The sequence below is a fragment of the Schistocerca piceifrons genome, chromosome 1, assembly GCF_021461385.2.
Source record: "Schistocerca piceifrons isolate TAMUIC-IGC-003096 chromosome 1, iqSchPice1.1, whole genome shotgun sequence".
Classification (NCBI taxonomy): domain Eukaryota; kingdom Metazoa; phylum Arthropoda; class Insecta; order Orthoptera; family Acrididae; genus Schistocerca; species Schistocerca piceifrons.
In genome coordinates, this window is record NC_060138.1 from 28,767,213 (window position 1) to 28,786,038 (window position 18,826).

The window sequence follows — 18,826 nt, forward strand, 5'->3', positions numbered from 1 at the left end:
GTTGATTTCGTGTCTGCGCATCAGTGTACTGCAGTGTGCTCTGGTGGTGGTACTGTGTACTAGACCTGGACCTTGTGGTGAACACAGTTTTCCGCCATCTTAGATAATGGTACTTGCATCATCATCTGACATCATTACGCCATCTTGGATTACGTCATGGATGAGAGTGCCCTCTGGCTGTGGTACTGTGTACTAGGTTAGTTGGAGTCCAGACCTCATGGTGAACACACTGGATGGTGGTACTGTCTCTAATTGTTTAAATAAAGACTGGTGCTTGCAAAATAGACTTATGTCCAGCATAGGCCAAGTCCTTTTCTCGCCAATCCCTAGGAAGACCTGGCGGTTGGGTGACTTATATTAGTGGAGGTAGCCCAAGCGTCCTTTTTTTCCGCCATTTTCTTAGGTTACTAGAGATAACCCAAGTGACATTTCTTTACTGCCAAAATTCAAACTTTGCACCAATCCCTAGGAAGAGGTGGTGGACAGATGACTTAGGTTAGCCTAGGTAACCTAAGTGACCTATCTTTCCAGCCATTTTCTTAGGGTAGTAGAGGTTGCACTGTCCTGATGGAATTTGAACTTCCTGCTGGAGGGCATGGCACAGGGGATGAAGCAGGGGGGCATGGCACTTTCCCGCTGTCTTGGATAATGGCACTTTCTTCACCCGCTGACATCAGGGCCACTATCTTGGATGACGTCACAGGCGCCATCTTGGATGATGTCACCAGCTGATGTCAGTTGATGATGTCATAGCCGCCATCTTGGATAACGGTACTTTGCCACAGAACAGGCCTTGCCCCAATACTTCCTACCAAACATCGGCTTCAGCTTCGGCCACCTTCAGCCAAAAATCCCACCTTCGACTTCGGCCAAAATATGCTGAAGTTTTGGCTGAAGCCAAAGATTTCTAGCAAGTGGCAGAATTGAACTAGCTGTTAGAATTGGGTATGTGCAATGGGCACTGGACAATTAAACTGCAACCGTCTCGAAGCTTTCAGGTATTTCGCGCGAACTGTAGTACACTGTGTTGTGTCTGTCGGCTGCCATCGCCAGTAAATACAAGTTCGATCAGGAGATTTTCTTATGCGAGAAGTAGTCCGTATTTATTGATTGAAAGTCTAATGGATCCCCATTTTAAAACGAAGTTCTGATTACCAATGTAATGGAAAACACTAGGACTTAAATATTATCATTTCTAAGACAGAATGAGTCTAGTGAAATAAAATAGCTCGTATGGACATAGATGCTGATGAGCCTAGACATTTCTGTTCAACGTCAGACGGAGATATCGAAACTGCAATTAAAAAAATGATGGTTTATGGGATTCACATGAAAACTTTCATTACCTGTCACAAGTGGTAACGAGTTGGATTTAGAACACTACTATCCTCGTTTGGAAGAACATGTAATATCTGTTTTAAAAGAACCTTTGCTTCTGAGTAATGCTGATATTTATGAATACTGGCCGTCTAGACCACATACTGCTGCGGCAGTTCTTGCATGCTCGCTGGGGCCCTACACGATATTAGGCAGGCGTACCGGCCATATTGACCTACAGTGTCAACAGCTACCGGTGATTCCAACTGAGTGCAGCCTGGAGGCCTGCACTTGCTGCCATTAGATCCCACCGTAAAATATAAGGGTTTCCAATGCTGGTCCGTCCCAGTATAGCAGATACTAACCTCGGTAGGTTCGATTCCCGGCCTGGTCGGGGATTTTCTTTACTCGGGGACTGGGTGTTGTGTTGTCATTACCTTCGTACCGTAGTAACTGCCACGAAAATAGCTTGCATGAGGTAAAGTGACGATCCTACGCCATTTTAACTTCGTACCAGGGTATGGCTTCGCCTTAATAAATGTTTTGAACTGTCGAAACACACTGTCGTATCTTACACTGTGGAGATGGCTGCACGTGCTCGTCCGGAAAGGAAATTAAAAAAAGAAAAATAAATTTGGTATGGTGGCAGCACCGCAGACCGCAGCTGGGTCACGCGCGTGGAACTTACGAACGGCACCAGCGTAATGAGACCTCCCAAGTACGAACACCGGCAGTTGCTACTTTTCAGTAACAACCAGCGATCCCCAAATGATGAAGTCGAACAGGTATTTCGAGATACTATTCTAAAATTTACACAACGCGATACGGCGACAGACCCGAGGCCGTATTTTCAACACAAGAATGGCCAGAACACATGTTGAAGTCTGTAGTGGAGTGTAAGCAATGACGAATCTTGCAAATATCTCGAACCCAATATTCGTCTGACTGACATGTCTAATACGTCTGGATGTCTCGAAGCGTTGTTTCTGTTATCAACTCGCCCAATATAAAGTTGTAGGCAGTTTTAAATAGCAAGCTAATTTCGCCGAGCCTACTCTAATTTTGTACGTCCATTTTTCACTAAAATTACATGATAATGAGCAATCCCGATATACTGGCCTCTAGAAAAATAATCAAAATATAGAACAATCATAGATAAAAATGTCATTGTATTGAAAAGAAGTGCAAAACTAACTCATCGCAGGTTACGGAGAAGAGAAACAACAGTTGTCAGATACTGTTTTCAGTAAATGCGAGGAAAATGCTAAGCAGGCACAGATAGTGGGCAGAGGGCTACGTCGGAAATCAAGGCAAGTGTAATCCACTGTGGCTGGCAGACTTCTTCCCGCTGAGAAACTCTTTCTAGACGCGATCATCAAGTGCTGTAGATCTTTACATGGCGTTCTCAACCTAACTGCATGTAAATAAATAAGTATGAAGAATTTTCACTATTGACGTACTGTGGCACCGACAGCTAATGCTTCCGTGACACACTAATATGTCGGTTATACAAGATATTTAGCAAAATAAAAATAAAAAAATACACTAGCTTAAAATAGGGCGTATTAGAAAATTTGTCGATATCGTCAAACCTTAAAGTAACATACAAATTCCAACACGTCAGGTATCTGTTGATGACATTCCGAGCATACCCTTCACGTCACTCGGACTTGAATGTGTCTCTGGAAAGCTAAAAAAACCCAGTCCAGTTTTATGCACTTCCTCGTGAAGTATAACATTCATTTGATGCAGTTTTCTTCCCTAATCTGTAGATCAAACAAAGTGACTTAGCAAAGCAACAGTCCGATGACTGTGTTGGTCAATGACGTTGTTCATTTTTATTGTACCGTTCCTCACACAACACTGTGTCTGGCGACATATTGTTGTTTAGAAACACTGGAATTATTGTGGATCAAAATATCGTCTACAGAATCCAGACGATGCCATGGTATGTTCACGTGGGAACTTGAAGTAATTTGTCCAGTAGGAATAATAATAACAGAACTAATAAAACAGCTTGAGATTCCCACTCGAATACCGGCAAGCAGTGGCCCACAGTCATACCCCCCAGACAAACTCCTGTTGCGAACAACTAGGGGTTCCGTTCGCCAGAACACGACGCATTGTACACAGCGTCCAAAATATACTGGAATGCAATGACTGCGTCGTGGTCTGGGAGATACTGTGAGAAATTCAAAAACATATGGCATATTTATGGAACAGAGTCGATTTCTGGCGAACATAGAACCAAGATAGTGGAAGTTTAGATTCCACGTTTTCTTGGTGCGACGATCTCTGATGCCCATTCGCACAAAACTGAGAGAATGGAGGGAGAAGAGAGAGTCTGGGTGGAATGGTGTCCACATGTGCCAGACATGGATCCCATAGAGCACTCAAGGGAGGCTCATTTTTGGAACACAGCCTACAACCACCATAGAGACAGAAGTGATGACACTTTTTGCAGGACCTGACCATCATTTTGCAAGACAATGCTCAAGCTGTTACTGATTTGTTTGACTGATGGGGCTGCTAAGTGCTATACCACCTACTGCAGTCCCCTGACTTAAGCCCACGTAAGTTCAACTGAAGGAAACACTTCACTGCATTCGCTTCCGAACTGCTACAAATTCGTCGGGCAATAGACCGCGCCGCTCGAACTGTAAACACAACTGGCACTGCTAAGAGTATTCTACGACTTCCACATCGCTGGCAACGGGTTATACACAATGCTGGTGACTACTTTGAAGGTCAGTAAAACTTTGAAAGACGTATCTGTTTTGTACGAGCTGGAAATAAGTAGTTGCCACTATTAAAGTTCCAACCCCCGCACTTCCTAAATTTGAGAACCATTCTTCCGGTTTTAATTTCAGTTTCTAATATTATCTTCAACATTCTTTCTAAGGCTATAATTATTGAGCTCTTTCCTAATGTCAATATTTCTAAGTTTGATCGTTTGCTTCCCTTCACGGATCGTAGAAACATCATTTCTGACATCTGAATGTGCCGCTCTTATTTTCTCCTTGTGACGCATAATTTGCATGCATACAACGGTGTAGGAATTGACAGTTTTTTGGAACCTTTACGCTTCTTTCTTCCTGAGTTTTATCCCTTAAGTATCTGTTTATTGCTCCATACGTATTGCTTTACTGTGACGGCCTGATGCATTTAAGGTGGTAGCCACATCTTTAAGTTCACCCAGTGTGGTGCTTCCAATGGAGCCAGGCATTTATTTTATTGAGAGTTCTCAAAATAACAAATCACATTGCAGGGTTAAATAGACAAAACACACACGCACACTCAATTTCTTAACACCCTGGTGGACAGTAGCCCAGTCTGATGCAGCTCCTGTATTGATATCCATGGGAACATCTTACTTACTGATCTGTTGACACGATTGGGGCAGAGCGGAGAAGATGAAACCTCTCATCGCAGCATAACACCATTCCAGTTGAAGACTTTTGTTTTTTCTTATCCTGTTTTCGTCCACTGCTGCTACACACTGATGTACAGAGTCAATTTAGCCTCTAGTTGTTGATATGGTCTTTCGATATTCGACATTTAAAAAACTGCAATGCGTCAGAGCATTCGCTATCTGTACTGGCGTATGTCTGATGGGAAACAAATCACTCTGACATCCTACTAATTTATTCCCATTTCTGGTCATTTCTACAATTTAATTACACCTCTTACTGATTCCAGTTTTCCAACACAACTATCTGCCTTCGTAATAAAGCCCTCTTCTTCTCTGTATTATCGATACAACCAAGAATAGTAAAATGAGACTCCAAACTCACTAATTTACCCTTATGTCGTCAGCTTATTGTTGTCACATAGGCTCACTATACAGAAATAATACCCATAAGTCGTACAACATCTCTAGCACATGCTGAGGTGAACTATCCACATATCCACGCAACATTTTATTTGATGCAGCAGGAAGACACTGGCGCCTGCGCTGTGTGTGTTAGCTTTGGACGGGACTCGAGCAACACGAAGCCACACACGAACACATACTGCACCACATGCACTTGTTGGGATAACATTAGTCTAGTGTGCGGTTACGGGATTAAGGAAGGGGCTCTCGGAGCTTGCGGTTCTTTTACCTTTAAGCTCTTCCTCTGTAAACTCTCTTTTTGGAAGCGAATCTTGCTGAAAAAGAAGATAATTAAATTAATGACCGATCGATTCCACAATGGTCAATTTCATGTCAACGATTTCACCTACAAGACCAAACATCCGTTAAAAACATGAGTGTTCTATCAATACACATAGAGAAAGAAGACACCAAGGATTGCCCCATTTCTGAAGGCAAGATCGTACAGTACCAATATCCGTTTAAATTGTGCATTCAATGTCCATGCAAAAAGTTCCGATCTCACACAAGGTACTTCTTGATTCGTGTTAACTGTGCGCATGCAATGGAAGCAGTGAATACGTGCGAAGTAAATAAAGTACGTCACATTCGCTCGACGACATCCACCCAGCCGAGAGGTTAGTTCGGTGTTTCTAACGACACTGTAGTCCGCTACTCCATCTTTTCGTGTATTTGCCGACCATCGTGCTTCGTTTAGAGAAGTAGCTCCTTGAATATTTTGATAAAGTTATTTTGCATATTGTAGCTGTATATTCTTCTGACTCATCATTTGTAAATTACAGAAAAGGAGCGGTAAGTCCAAAGGTGTTGGTTTATGTGAAATATTTTTCGAACACTTTCAGCATTACAAAATGTATATCGCTTACACACCAAAAAAGTCACTGTCCTATCTCACGTACATCACATGCCATGCACACTAATTTCACTTCCGACGATATTTCCCTAAAGAGAATGATTTACTAGGTTCTAGGAACTGTGTAAACTGTTAGATAAAGTCACATAGTTGTCCTACTTCGAATTATCACGTATTTTGTTTATCACACAGCAGTGTGGAACTCTATCAAAGGTTCTCCAACAGTCATCAAACATGACTTAAACCTCAGATTCATCATCTGCAGCTTTCTGGATCTAGACATTGAATGTAGCAAGCTGATTTCCACATAAGTGGTGTTTATTGATTACGTCTTGATTCTGCCAGAGGAGTTTGTCGGTGCACAAAACAGCCACGACATGTTACAATAAAATGCGCTCCATAATTCTATCGAAAACTGACACTAATGAGATAGGTCAACAATGATGCCGTACAACACGTTACTGGAATAGAGAAAAGTGGCTCATAGTACAACACAAACCTTTTACGCGTTCACTGAATGTTGACTTGGCATGGCACTCATTAAAGACATTACTCACAGTGTGGAATATCGGCAGCCTGTAAAGCTCAACATGGTTCAACTGAAGCATCGAATCGAAAGAATCCTCGAAGTAATACCTCAAAAGCCATCAATCGCCTAATTACACATATGCGGTGAAAAAGCAGCACCTCTGGAGGTCGAATTCCCTATCTATACAAGGAAATAATTAAAAGTCTCACCTATGACCTCCTATCTGTACAACTGTCGAAATTCACCAAAACTGAAAAAGTAACTAATGTCAGGACGTGAATCTAGGACTTCCCAGGATTTGATTCCAATAGGTAAACGTAATAGGACACTCAACAAAATAGCAAAAATTACCGTATCATGAGTCGAACCTAGAATCTCCCAGGCGCGCCGGCCGGGGTGGCCAAGCAGTTAAAGGCGCTACAGTCTGGAACCGCGAGACCGCTACGGTCGCAGGTTCGAATCCTGCCTCGGGCATGGATGTGTGTGATGTCCTTAGGTTAGTTAGGCTTAAGTAGTTCTAAGTTCTAGGGGACTGATGACCTTAGAAGTTAAGTCCCATAGTGCTCAGAGCCATTTGAACCATCTCCCAGTCGCGAACCCTACGTGATAGGCCTGTCTCCGTCATTTTAGTTTAATCATGGAAAATTTTCACAAATGTATAAATTAAGGAAACTTTGAAAAAAGAAGAACTATCAGGTGCGTTTATCCTTCTCCATCATCCCTGAAAGTTTCTAACATCATCACGGGATCGCCCTATATAAAAATTTGGCTTTTTGTGTTGTACGATTCCATCCGGCAATCATCACAATAAAATAATTCAGAGTATATTAACAAAAGGATTTCCTAACTTGCTGACAATAAGAAGTTTGGTCATTCCTCTTATTTAGGCGCTGAATTTATACGAGATTCTGACCTTCTGATATGTGGATAACACTAGATTGTAAGTGCAGTACATTGCAGCTAAACAAGTATAATTATTTAATTATGAACTAAGAGAAGTTTGCCAGTGACTCAGTTCATTCCTAAAGTGTACATAATTAAAGATATATAGATAATGAGTATCTATCATGCATAGTCAATCGTCAAAGAAACACTTACGGATACCTATGCAAAAGTAAAGTTCCGTGGTGAGGTATCCAGACCATTCAAAATCAGAACAGGATTAAGACAAGGAGATGGGTTGTCACCTACCCTATTCAACTGTGTGTTAGAAAAAGTTATTAGAGAGTGGAGGAAGAAAACGACTGAAGAAGGAATACAAAAAATCAGATTAGGAAGAATAAAGGATGGATTAGAAGTAGATTGCCTCGCTTTTGCTGATGACTTAGCGATTCTGGCAGGAAGTTTGGAAGAAGCAGTCAAACAGATCAATATTCTGAATGAAACAGCAGAAAAAGCAGGACTGAAAATCTCCTTTGAAAAGATAGAGTACCTAACCAATGTAAAAGAGGCACCGAACAATATGATTACAAAGTATGGCCAGATAAATAAGGTTTCTAATTTCAAATATTTAGGGGAAATCATCCAGCCCAATGCTTCAGATAAAGAAGGAAATAAAACAAGAACAAGAAAAATGGAAATGGCATTCCAGCTAACAAAGAATGTCTACAACAAGAAGTCAGTATCAATTAACGCAAAAATAAGGCACTACAACACTGTGATTAAGCCAGAGTGTTTGTATGCATCTGAATGTTTAGCAATGAACACTAACAAGGAAATGGAAGCTATAGCAAAAAAGGAGCGAAAAATCATTAGAAGAGTACTTGGGCCGAGGTTTGAGAATGGGACTTGGAAGCTTAGAAGTAATAGAGAAGTGTATGACAAAATTGAGAAAGTGGGAGATACTATGAGGAAGAGAAGAGTAAGCTTTTACGCCCATTTGAAAAGAATGAATGATGAAAGGCTGACAAAGAAAATATTCATGTTTTTTGACAAGAACGCCAGAACCCAAATTACCTGGGTCAAAGAAGTCAAAGCAGACTTAGAGGAGATGGGTGTAGGAGAAGATGATATAACCAACAGAGACTTAATGAGAGACAAAATTCAACATTTTGAAGGATTTGAAGTGAAGAAGAGAAGAACTGGAGGAACAGTGCGGATAGAAGACCGACGGGAGCAGCACAGAGAGAGGATGAACACATATTGGCAGAATAGAAAAGAGAAGGAGCGCAATAGGAGAAATGTACATTGAAAAATAGTTGTTTAACGCGGTCCCTAGACGGCCAAAATCGGAAAAAAATGAGTATCTATATTTAAACACAGGTAGCTTATTCTTGTTCTGGTACTTACACCATAACATGGCCATAAATACACTTAAACGTCGGATAATTGGCGTTATAAGGCAAATTTCTGAATGCTATACACACAATTATTTCGAATCGACGTGAGTTCCCCTTAATCTGACACTGAAGTGTACCACGTCAGCTGCATGTATTACTCAATACTTTCGGATAGGTTCAAATGGCTCTGACAAGGGAACACCCCCATCGCACCCCCCTCAGATTTAGTTATAAGTTGGCACAGTGGATAGGCCTTGAAAAATTGAACACAGATCAATCGAGAAAACAGGAAGAAGTTGTGTGGAACTACGAAAAAATAAGCAAAATATACAAACTGGGTCGTCCATGCGTAAGATAGGCAATATTAAGGGGAATGTGAGGCGAGGAGCGCCGTGGTCCCGTGGTTTGCGTGAACAGCTGCGGAACGAGAGGTCCTTGGTTCAAATCTGCCCTCGACTGAAAATTTTGCTTTCTTTATTTTCGCAAAGTTATGATCTGTCTGTTCGTTCATTGACGTCTCTGTTCACTGTCATAAGTTTAGTGTCTGTGTTTTGCGACCGCACCGCAAAACCGTGTGATTAGTTGACGGCAGGACGTGCCTCTCCAATGGGAACCGAAAACATTTGATAGGTCAACCGATTCCTCCACAGGAAAACACGTCTGATATTTTGTATACGACACTGGTGACAGCATGTGCGTCACATGACAGGAATATGTTGTCGATCCACCTAACTAGTACACTTGGCGAATGGGTGAAAAGATTCTTCTACCTTGTCCGATTTAGGTTTTCTTGTGGATGTAATAATCACTCCAAAAATGATGAAAACATAAGAGTTTTTCACATAAACTGAAAATAAAAAGTTAAAATTTTCGGGCCAGGGAAGATTTGAACTGAAGACCTGTCGTTCTGCTGCTGTTCACACTAACCACGGGACCACGGCGCTCTTGGATCAATACTGCCCTTAATATTGCCTATATTACACATGGACGACCCAGTTTGTATATTTTGCTTATTTTTTCATAGTTCCGACAACTTCTTCCTGTTTTCTCGATCGATCTGTGTTCAGTTTTTCAAGGCCTATCCACTGTGCCAACTTATAACTAAATCTGAGGGGGGTGCGATGGGGATGTTCCCTTGCGAGCACTATGGGACTCAACTTCTCAGGTCATTAGTCCCATAGAACTTAGAACTAGTTAAACCTAACTAACTTAAGGACATCACACACATCAATGCCCGAGGCAGGATTCGAACCTGCGACCGTAGCGGTCTCGCGGTTCCAGACTGCAGCGCCTAGAACCGCACGGCCACTTCGGCCGGCGCTTCCGGATAGAATTAATGGGTGACCTCATATTTTCATTAAGTTGCATAAAGCGTGATAGCTCACGATTGATATTGGATAAAGAATGAATCTCCGTGTTCTTCGGCGTATTTCATTGCCATGCGCAATTTTTGCATATTTAGCCATTTCGGATCCACGATGCATGTTTTCTACGAGGGCCGTTCAGAAAGTAACCTCCGGTTGATTTAAAAAAATACACCAAGTTAAATAAAAAGATTTTAATATATACATCTTACAACTACATCTTTGCACTATTTTTCTACATAGTCTCCATAGCGATTGAGGCACTTATCGTATCTCTTCACAAGCTTTGAAATTCCTTCTGCATAAAAATCACCCGCTTGTGCCTGGAGCCAGCCTGTGACCGCATCTTTGAGCTCTTCGTCGTCATCAAACCGCTGTGGCCCGAGCCATTTCTTCAAATGCATGAAGAGGTGATAATCACTTGGCGCCAGGTCTGGGCTGTAAGGTGGATGGTTGATAACGTCCCACTTGAAGGACTCAAGAAGGGCCGTTGTTCTGCGAGCAGAGTGAGGACGGGCGTTATCGTCCAAAAAAACGATACCGGAAGTCAGCATACCACGGCGTTTGTTCTGTATAGCCCGTCGTAACTTTTTTATTGTTTCACAGTACACGTCTTGATTAATGGTCGTACCACGTTCCATGAATTCAACCAACAACACCCCTTTGGCATCCCAAAACACCGTTGCCATCAGTTTTCTGGCAGAAAAATCTTGCGAGGCTTTTCTTGGTTTGGTAGGCGAATTTGAATGTGCCCACATCTTTGATTGTTCTTTTGTCTCAGGGTTCACGTACTTAATCCAGGTTTCGTCACCGGTCACGATTCTGTTTAACAATGGTTCTCCTTCGTCCTCATAACGTGACAGAAAGTCTAATGCAGAGGCCATTCTTTGAGTTTTGTGGTGGTCGGTAAGAATTTTGGGCACCCATCGTGCACAGAACTTACGGTAACCCAATCTTGCTGTCACTATCTCGTACAAGAGAGTCTTAGAAATCTGTGGAAAACCAGTAGACAACTCCGACATTGAGAAACGTCGATTTTCACGAACTTTTGCATCAACTGTCTGAACGAGTTCGTCAGTCACCACTCCGCTCTTCATCATGAACGTTTTCTCGTCCACTTTTAAATAAACGTACCCATTCACGGACAACTCCTTCACTCATAACTCTTGGTCCGTACACGGCACAAAGCTCACGATGAATAGCTGCTGCAGAATATCCTTTGGCTGTAAAAAACCTTATGACAGCACGCACTTCACATTTGGCGGGGTTTTCTATTGCAGCACACATTTCAAACTGCCACAAAAACTAAACTAGCGCAGGTACGACGTTCACTCGACCACGGCTTGATGCCGACTGACCTGTTGAGTGCGTGAACGCACAGATGGCGTCGCTACTCCCCCCACAACCCGCACTGTGACCAATCGGAGGTTACTTTCTGAACCGCCCTCGTACTTAGCTTATTAAGTCCTTGGCGCAGGTTTACTGCCGTAACCTGTACTATGACTGTTGTTAGTGCCCACACTGAGAACACTGCCTCTGGATACTTTGCCGTGGCTTGTACAAACAGGAGCTCACGTCGCCACTGAAGTTTCAGCCATTATGCCACTTGTTGTCGCATTGAAAACCCGGCTTAAGAGACATAGCGGTCTCAATACTTTAGTCCTTCTACCTGGCTGGCAATCGGTGGTAGCGTGGGTGTTTTCTGCTGGTGGCTTGCCGATGTTCCAGCCGGGACAGCGTTGCGGCCTAGTGAATCCCTGGTGGGTCTAACACCATAGAAGGTAGCCACATCAGCTGAATTTTACCGCCACTGCAAACAAACCTTGGTCGAGGAAACGAACACAATGGAACTGCGAAGGCATGGCCCAAGGATGGCGTCCTCAAAGTTTTACAGAGAAGGAGATCTTGTATATCAGTCCTAGAAAATTGTTACGAACAACTCCGAGGCAGCAGTCCTGGTGGTCTTGTGGTAAGGTGTGGCGTACAGGTGGTGGTTCAAGGAAAGGAGAGAGGAGAGGGAGAGAGAGAGAGAGAGAGAGAGAGAGAGAGAGAGAGAGAGAGAGACTTAAGACCAGAACCAGAAGTCGAGGTGGACTAGTGTCTTCAATGGTGGTGAGAAGAAGGGGGTCAAGAGGGAGGGAGTTTGAAATCGAGTGGGAGCAACTGTGAATAAGCGCAGTCTTGTGCAGCGAGCAGCCATCTGACTAACGGAAAGATAGGACACTGAACCAGTCCATTTGTATTAGACGAGTGTGATTCGGTGGAAAATAGGGAGGTACTTAGGATGGACATACTATTAAACAACTGAATAACATAGATAGCAGACTGGAGAGGAGCACGTTACCAGTTATCTAGGTTTACAAGGCTAGGTTAGTTTTTGCAGATGGGGAAAATTTGATTATACAGCGTGTCACGGGTAGAGGTGTAGATATTGTCGTCATTGGTATCTTAATATGTACGAACTTACGTCCTAGTTGTTGTTCCCTGTGTCTGACAGTCTACTAGCAGACACGTCACATCATTTACTTGCTGATGTTTTCTGCATGGTTGCAACTGCGCTACAAAGTGGACTATGCTTGCAGGATAGACTTTCCATTCTATGTCCACGGGTGGAGATGGGAGAAAGGAAAAAAAAAACAAAGGAACTAATGATATAAGCTGCATCAGGACTTTATGCAGAATCAGCGGCGACGGGTGAAAATGTGTGCCAGACAGGGGCTCGAACCTGAGACGTCCTGCTTGCTGGGCAGTTGCGTTAACTGGTGCAGTGCTTATCTCGGCACCTTCCCCGGCCGAGTCCCACCACCAGCTGAGGCCACCTCTCCGCGGTCACCGTCCACGTTCCCCATACTCGCTGATTATAGATTCCAGCCAGAGGTCAAATGTCACTGTGCATCTGTACTGAAGGCTGCGGATTCAGTGCCCACTGAGGTTAGTCAGCTATATGAATGTGTGGTGTCTGTGCATCCATAATGGCTTACTTGTGCGTTGCATACTTGGAGGTATTAACCAACATAAAACATACGAGGGTTATTCAGTAACTGAAGAGACAAATTGGTCTGGAGAAATAGGCGTTCATTTTTACAAAACAATCCTTTTTCTACTTTTCAACATAATCCCCTTGAACATTTCTGCACGTGTTCCAATGATCTTCAAGCTTTTTTATTCCGGCTGCAGAGAACTCTTTATCTTGACGTTCGAACAAATTTTCCACAAACGTTTTCACGTCCTCGTTGTCCTGGAATCTCTTCCCACGAAATGCCTGGTTCAGTGCACCAAACAAATGGGAATCATTAGGCGCTAAATCAGGACTCCAAGGGGGATGAAGCAGTACTTCCCCAGCCCATTTTGTCGATGGTTTCACGAGTTAGTTGAGCAATATCACAACGTGCGTTGTCGTGCTGAAAAATCACACCTCTCCTCTGAGATCCACGACGTCTCTCTGTCATGGCTGGCTTCATCTTGTATAAAATCAAATCCGACTAGTATTGGCTGTTTATTGTACACTACCCTTCGAGATAATCACAAGAAACTGCGGCCTTCAGCATCCCGAAACACCGTCAACATGACTTTTCCTGATGAATTTGTTCTTGACAGGTGAGTTGGTGTTCTTCCACTTCATGCTTTGTCTTTATGATTCTGGCTCATAATAGTAAACCCAAATTTTATCAGAAGTTAAAATTTTATTGAGGAAGTTCTCACCTCCACTTTCATAACGTACCTTTACCCCTGCGTACCCTCTCAACCTTGTTTCCTTATGTAGCCGCGTCAACTCCTTTGGCACCCATCTTGCACATGTTTTGCGGCACTTCAGTTTGTTACAGTTAATGTTATGAACTGTACCAGAACTAATGTGAACCTTATCAACTACCATTTCCACAGTCAAGTCGGTCGGCACGAATAATGTCATTGATTCGACTTTCAAATGAGGGAGTTGAAAGTGCAATTGGTCGGCCAGAACGGTGTTTGTCAGTCACTGAGTCGCGACCATTTTTGAACTGCTCTACCCACTTGTAAAAATTCGCACGTTTCGTACAACCTTCACCATAAACTTTAGACATTCTACAGTATATAGTCACTGGTTTCTAGCCTTCACCAAGTAAAAACCGAATAATAGAACGTTGTTCAACTAATGTGGACGTTTCAAGCGGACTGCCATCTTGAAATGTATTTCTGTGGTTATAAACAAAACAATGTTCATACATCAGCTGATCAAGGCTCATCCCAGTGATGTCAAATTAAAGCCATAAAAGTACCACCCTACTAACAGCTTTTTCCCCAAACCAATTTGTCTGTTTAATTATTGAGTGACGCTTGTAGTACTCATAATAGTTATAATTATAAGTCAGCAAATTAAGTAAATATTGATGTAACCTTGTTCAGTAAACTGTCATCAGCCATCAATAAAAATATCCCTAAAACCCCGTATTTCGGTAATTGGACATGGGATCCAGAATGAATGATATTTCATAGTACCAATACGTACTTAGTCTATCCGTTTGGTACCTTAAGGAGCTTACAGGGGCTATACAATTTGTGGTATCACATGTCAACACCATCCCACAGGCATCATAGCAACGGAACTGCGAGTTTCCATAAGACGCCGATAGCGGTTGCGCGGGGTCCGGCGGACGATGAGGCGCGCCCACCGAGCCACGCCCCCAGCGGCCCTGCGCCACGAGTGCCCTCCGCCACCGCCACACAGGTCAGCCGGCGGCAGCCGCTCCGCCTCCCGAGCGCCCACAGACACTCCGCAGCGTGACGCTGTGCAGGTGCCGCCAGGTCGCAGCTCTCTCTTCATCGTCTGTGCTTCAGTACAGGGAGACATTTGCTTGTGGCTCTGTCATATCTGGACTCTGTTTGTTGATGCATACTTGTATTGAATCCTCGCATGCTTGGAGAAATACACACAACAAAAAACTTTTGCATCACCTCGGTTCCGAGAGTTCCGGAACCTGTACAGAAAATTGGAATACAGATAAACATAAACCATCATTTCCGCCCTTTTTATTGCTCATGAAAGCCACACATTGCATTTTGTACCACCATACAGCGAGACCTTCAGAGGTGGTGGTCCAAATTGCTGTACACACTGGTACCTCTAATACCCAGTAGCAGGTGCTCTTGCATTGATTCAATCCTTTATTCGTCGTGGCATACTATCCACAAGTTCATCAAAGCACTGTTGGTCCAGATTGTCCCATTCCTCAAAGGCAATTCGGCGTTGAGAGTGTTTGGTGGGTCACGCCGTCCATAAACAGCCCTTTTCAATCTATCTAAAGGCAAGTGTTCATGTCTGGAGAACATGTTGGCCACTCTAGTCGAGCGATGTCGTTATCCTGAAGGAAGTCATTCACAAGATGTGCACGATGGGGACGCGAATTGTCGTCCATGAAGACGAATGCCTCCCGAATATGCTGCCGATATGGTTGCACTATCGGTCGGAAGATGGCATTTACGTATCGTACAGCCGTTACGGCGTCTTCCATGACTACCAGCGGCGTACGTCGGCCCCACATAATGCCACCCCAAAACAACAGAGAACCTCCACTTTGCTGCACTCGTTGGAGAGTGTGTCTAAGGCGTTCAGCCTGACCGGGTTGCCACCAAACAGACGATTGTCTGGTTGAAGGCATATGCGACACTCATCGGTGAAGAGAACGTGATGCCAATCCTGAGCGGTCCATTCGGCATGTTGTTGGGCCCATCTGTACCGCGCTGCATGGTGTAGTGGTGTCAAAGATGCACCTCGCCACGGAAGTTGAGCACCATGCACCCTATTGCGCATAGTTTGAGTCTTAACACGACGTCGTTTGGCAGCATGGAAAGCATTGTTGAATATGGTGGCCTTGCTGTCAGGGTTCCTCCGAGCCACAATCCGTAGGTAGCGGTCATCCACTGCAGTAGTAGCCCTTAGGGGTCCTGAGCGAGGCATGTCATCGACAGTTCCTGTCTCTCTGTATTTCCTCCATGTCCGAACAACATCGCTTTGGTTCACTCCGAGAGTCCTGGACACTTCCCTTGTTGAGAACCCTTAGTCTCAGAAAGCAACAATGCGGACGGATCGAAGCGTGGTATTGACCGTCTAGGCATGGTTGAACTACAGACAACACGAGCCGTGTACCTCGTTCCTGGTAGAATGACTGGTACTGATAGGCTGACTCACCTCCTCCATCTAATAGGCGCTGCTCATGCATGGTTGTTTACATCTTTGGCCGGGATTAGTGACATTTCTGAACAGTCAAAGGGACTGTGTCTGTGATACAGTAGCCACAGTCAACGTCTGTAAAATCCAGAAACGTTTTATTTGCCACAGTACGCCTTCGACCTACTTCGCTACACAGTCGCCGCTCCAACTTCGAGTTTTGTAGTGTTGTATCAGCTTTCCAATATTGTCGACATAGAAAGCAGCCGCCTGCGCTTTCGGTGAGTTATCTGCACTGGCCTGCAGCTCGTTGTCTGTGGAAAACTTTTGTCTTCATAGCCAGCGGTTCTTGTGCGCAGAGATGAGACTTTGGGGGAGCCAGTTACGGACTATTTCTCATCGGAAACGCTGCAGGAGCGTCTTCATTGCCCCTGCAGTGTGCGTCCAAGAATTGGCATTAAGAAGGAACTGCTCGACAGTTGTGTTATGTGGGCTGCATGACACAGGCGAAATCTCTAACCAGGCCCTCATATGTGGCGGGAGATGCTATTCCCTTTTTACGTGCTCACTCAAAACTGAAAAGAGCGACGCGACACGATCGACGGGCATACTAGAGACACTGCCCCACACATCTGTGCAAAGCTTTACCGGATTTTCCCAGTGGTTTCCATTTCGCGACCGATCGGAACTCACTACCTGGACAACACTCGTAGTTTACGTGCTTATTGGGGGTCCGTGATCCGCGTCTGAAGTGGAAGTTGGAGTAAGTGTTCGAGGTGGGAGAGGAGAGGCGCACCAGCCAGCCGGCCGCCTCGGAGGGACGCTGGCAGCGTTACAGCCCCCGAGGGCTCACTTGTTAGGCCGGTAGCGGGTCGCGCGTGCGCGGTGCGAGGCTGCGGCCCGCTGCGTGGCCAGATAGCAGCTGCTATGCCCTGCCCTCGTCCCTCCCCTATGCAAATCGCGCGGCCGCCCTTATCGCGCCGGCCACCAGATTTACGAGCCGTCGCTGGCGCTGCCGTGCCGGGGGCGCCGCGTGCAGCCAGATAAGGCATTAGGAGGCTCCTTAAAATACGCCGCGATCGATGGCCCCGGGGCCGCTAGGCGTGAGCCGTCTGCGTCGCTCATTGGCGACGATTCGGGCTCGCGGGCAACTACGTCCTTCCAGCTGGCTCCAGGAGCGAGGGGAACCAGAACTTCCTGGTCTACATTTCGTAGACCACCTTACGGTGACCGGGCGAGGTGTCGCAGTGGTTTGCACACTGGGCTCGCATTCGGAAGAACGACGGTTCAAACCCGCGTCCGGCCATCCTCATTTAGGTTTCCGGTCATTTCCCTAAATCGCTTCAGCTAGGGAAGAGATGGTTCCTTGGAAAGGGCACGGTCGATTTCCTTCCCCATACTTCCCTAATCCGACAGGACCGATGACCTCGCTGTTTGGTCTCCTCCCCAAAATCAACCCACCAGCGAACCTTATGGAATGTGGCAGAGAGTGCTTTCGGTACCGTTATCATCTTCCATCTGATCTCTTCCATCTTCCGTCTTCTGCTGGACGGTGCGCGGGAAGAACGGCTGACAGTAAGCCTTGTTACCACCTCAAATATCCTGTCAATGACATTTCGTGAAATGTACATCGTACGAAATAGCATGTTGCTTGCACTTCCTGGAACGTGTGTTTAACTATAGACGTCTTTCTGATACACAACGCCTCTTTTGGTGTCACCCACAGGAATTTTACGAGCATCGGCTCTACTGAGGGTCCCTCGCTGGCGGTCAGTACTCGCGAACCTCTTTCGAAAGTAATTCTCATTTTCGTAGGATTTTTCCAGTGAATCAAAGTCTGGCACGCGTTTTCGCTACAACTAGTTTTACGCGTTCGTTAAACGTTATGGTCGTTACGTTTCGAATTCTGGACAGTCGCTCGCGAAATCCATAAGTAACAGCTTTTCCCGCTTGTTTTTTTCTTAAGTGCCTTACATTCAAAAGATTCACATCACTCTGATACGTCATGCAGGTACGTTTCCGTTTTGGCTGTTGCTGTACCGATCGGAAGCTCACCCCGACGTTGCTTGTAAACATATAGTTACCATGAGCGCTACGTAGGGGTAGAACTCCGCCCTCGAAAGGAGTGCAGCCTTCCAGTTGAAAGTATAATACCTAGGGGCGCATTAGAGACGTCTGTGGAACAGTGGAGCGAACATCCACCATGTCACGAAGGACAATAGCAAGCATTGAGTCCGCATTGCCAACTTACGTGTCGAATGCTCGAAAACCTGCGAAGTTGCTCGACGTGAGTGCCGGAGTCAAAGAGATGTGGTGCGGACGTGGTATTGGCTTCGATCGACATGTAGTGTTGAGGACTGACACCGCACGGGCCGTTAACGTTCGGCAGGTGCACAGTATAACCGATACCTACGGCATGATTCACAGGAACCGCGGTCTGACTGCCCCACAACTGAATTTGGCTT

At 44.8% G+C, this 18,826-nt stretch overlaps 1 protein-coding gene across 2 annotated transcripts in view; it reads right to left on the minus strand.

Annotated features, from left to right (window-relative positions):
- LOC124788248 (calcium-binding protein E63-1) overlaps positions 1-18,826 on the minus strand; it is a 555,703-nt gene that overhangs the window by 401,818 nt on the left and 135,059 nt on the right. For both annotated transcript variants that reach the window (XM_047255439.1, XM_047255449.1), the window contains one exon: positions 5,421-5,466. In XM_047255439.1, the coding sequence (XP_047111395.1) occupies positions 5,421-5,466 (46 nt within the window). The remainder of the gene's footprint in view (positions 1-5,420; positions 5,467-18,826) is intronic.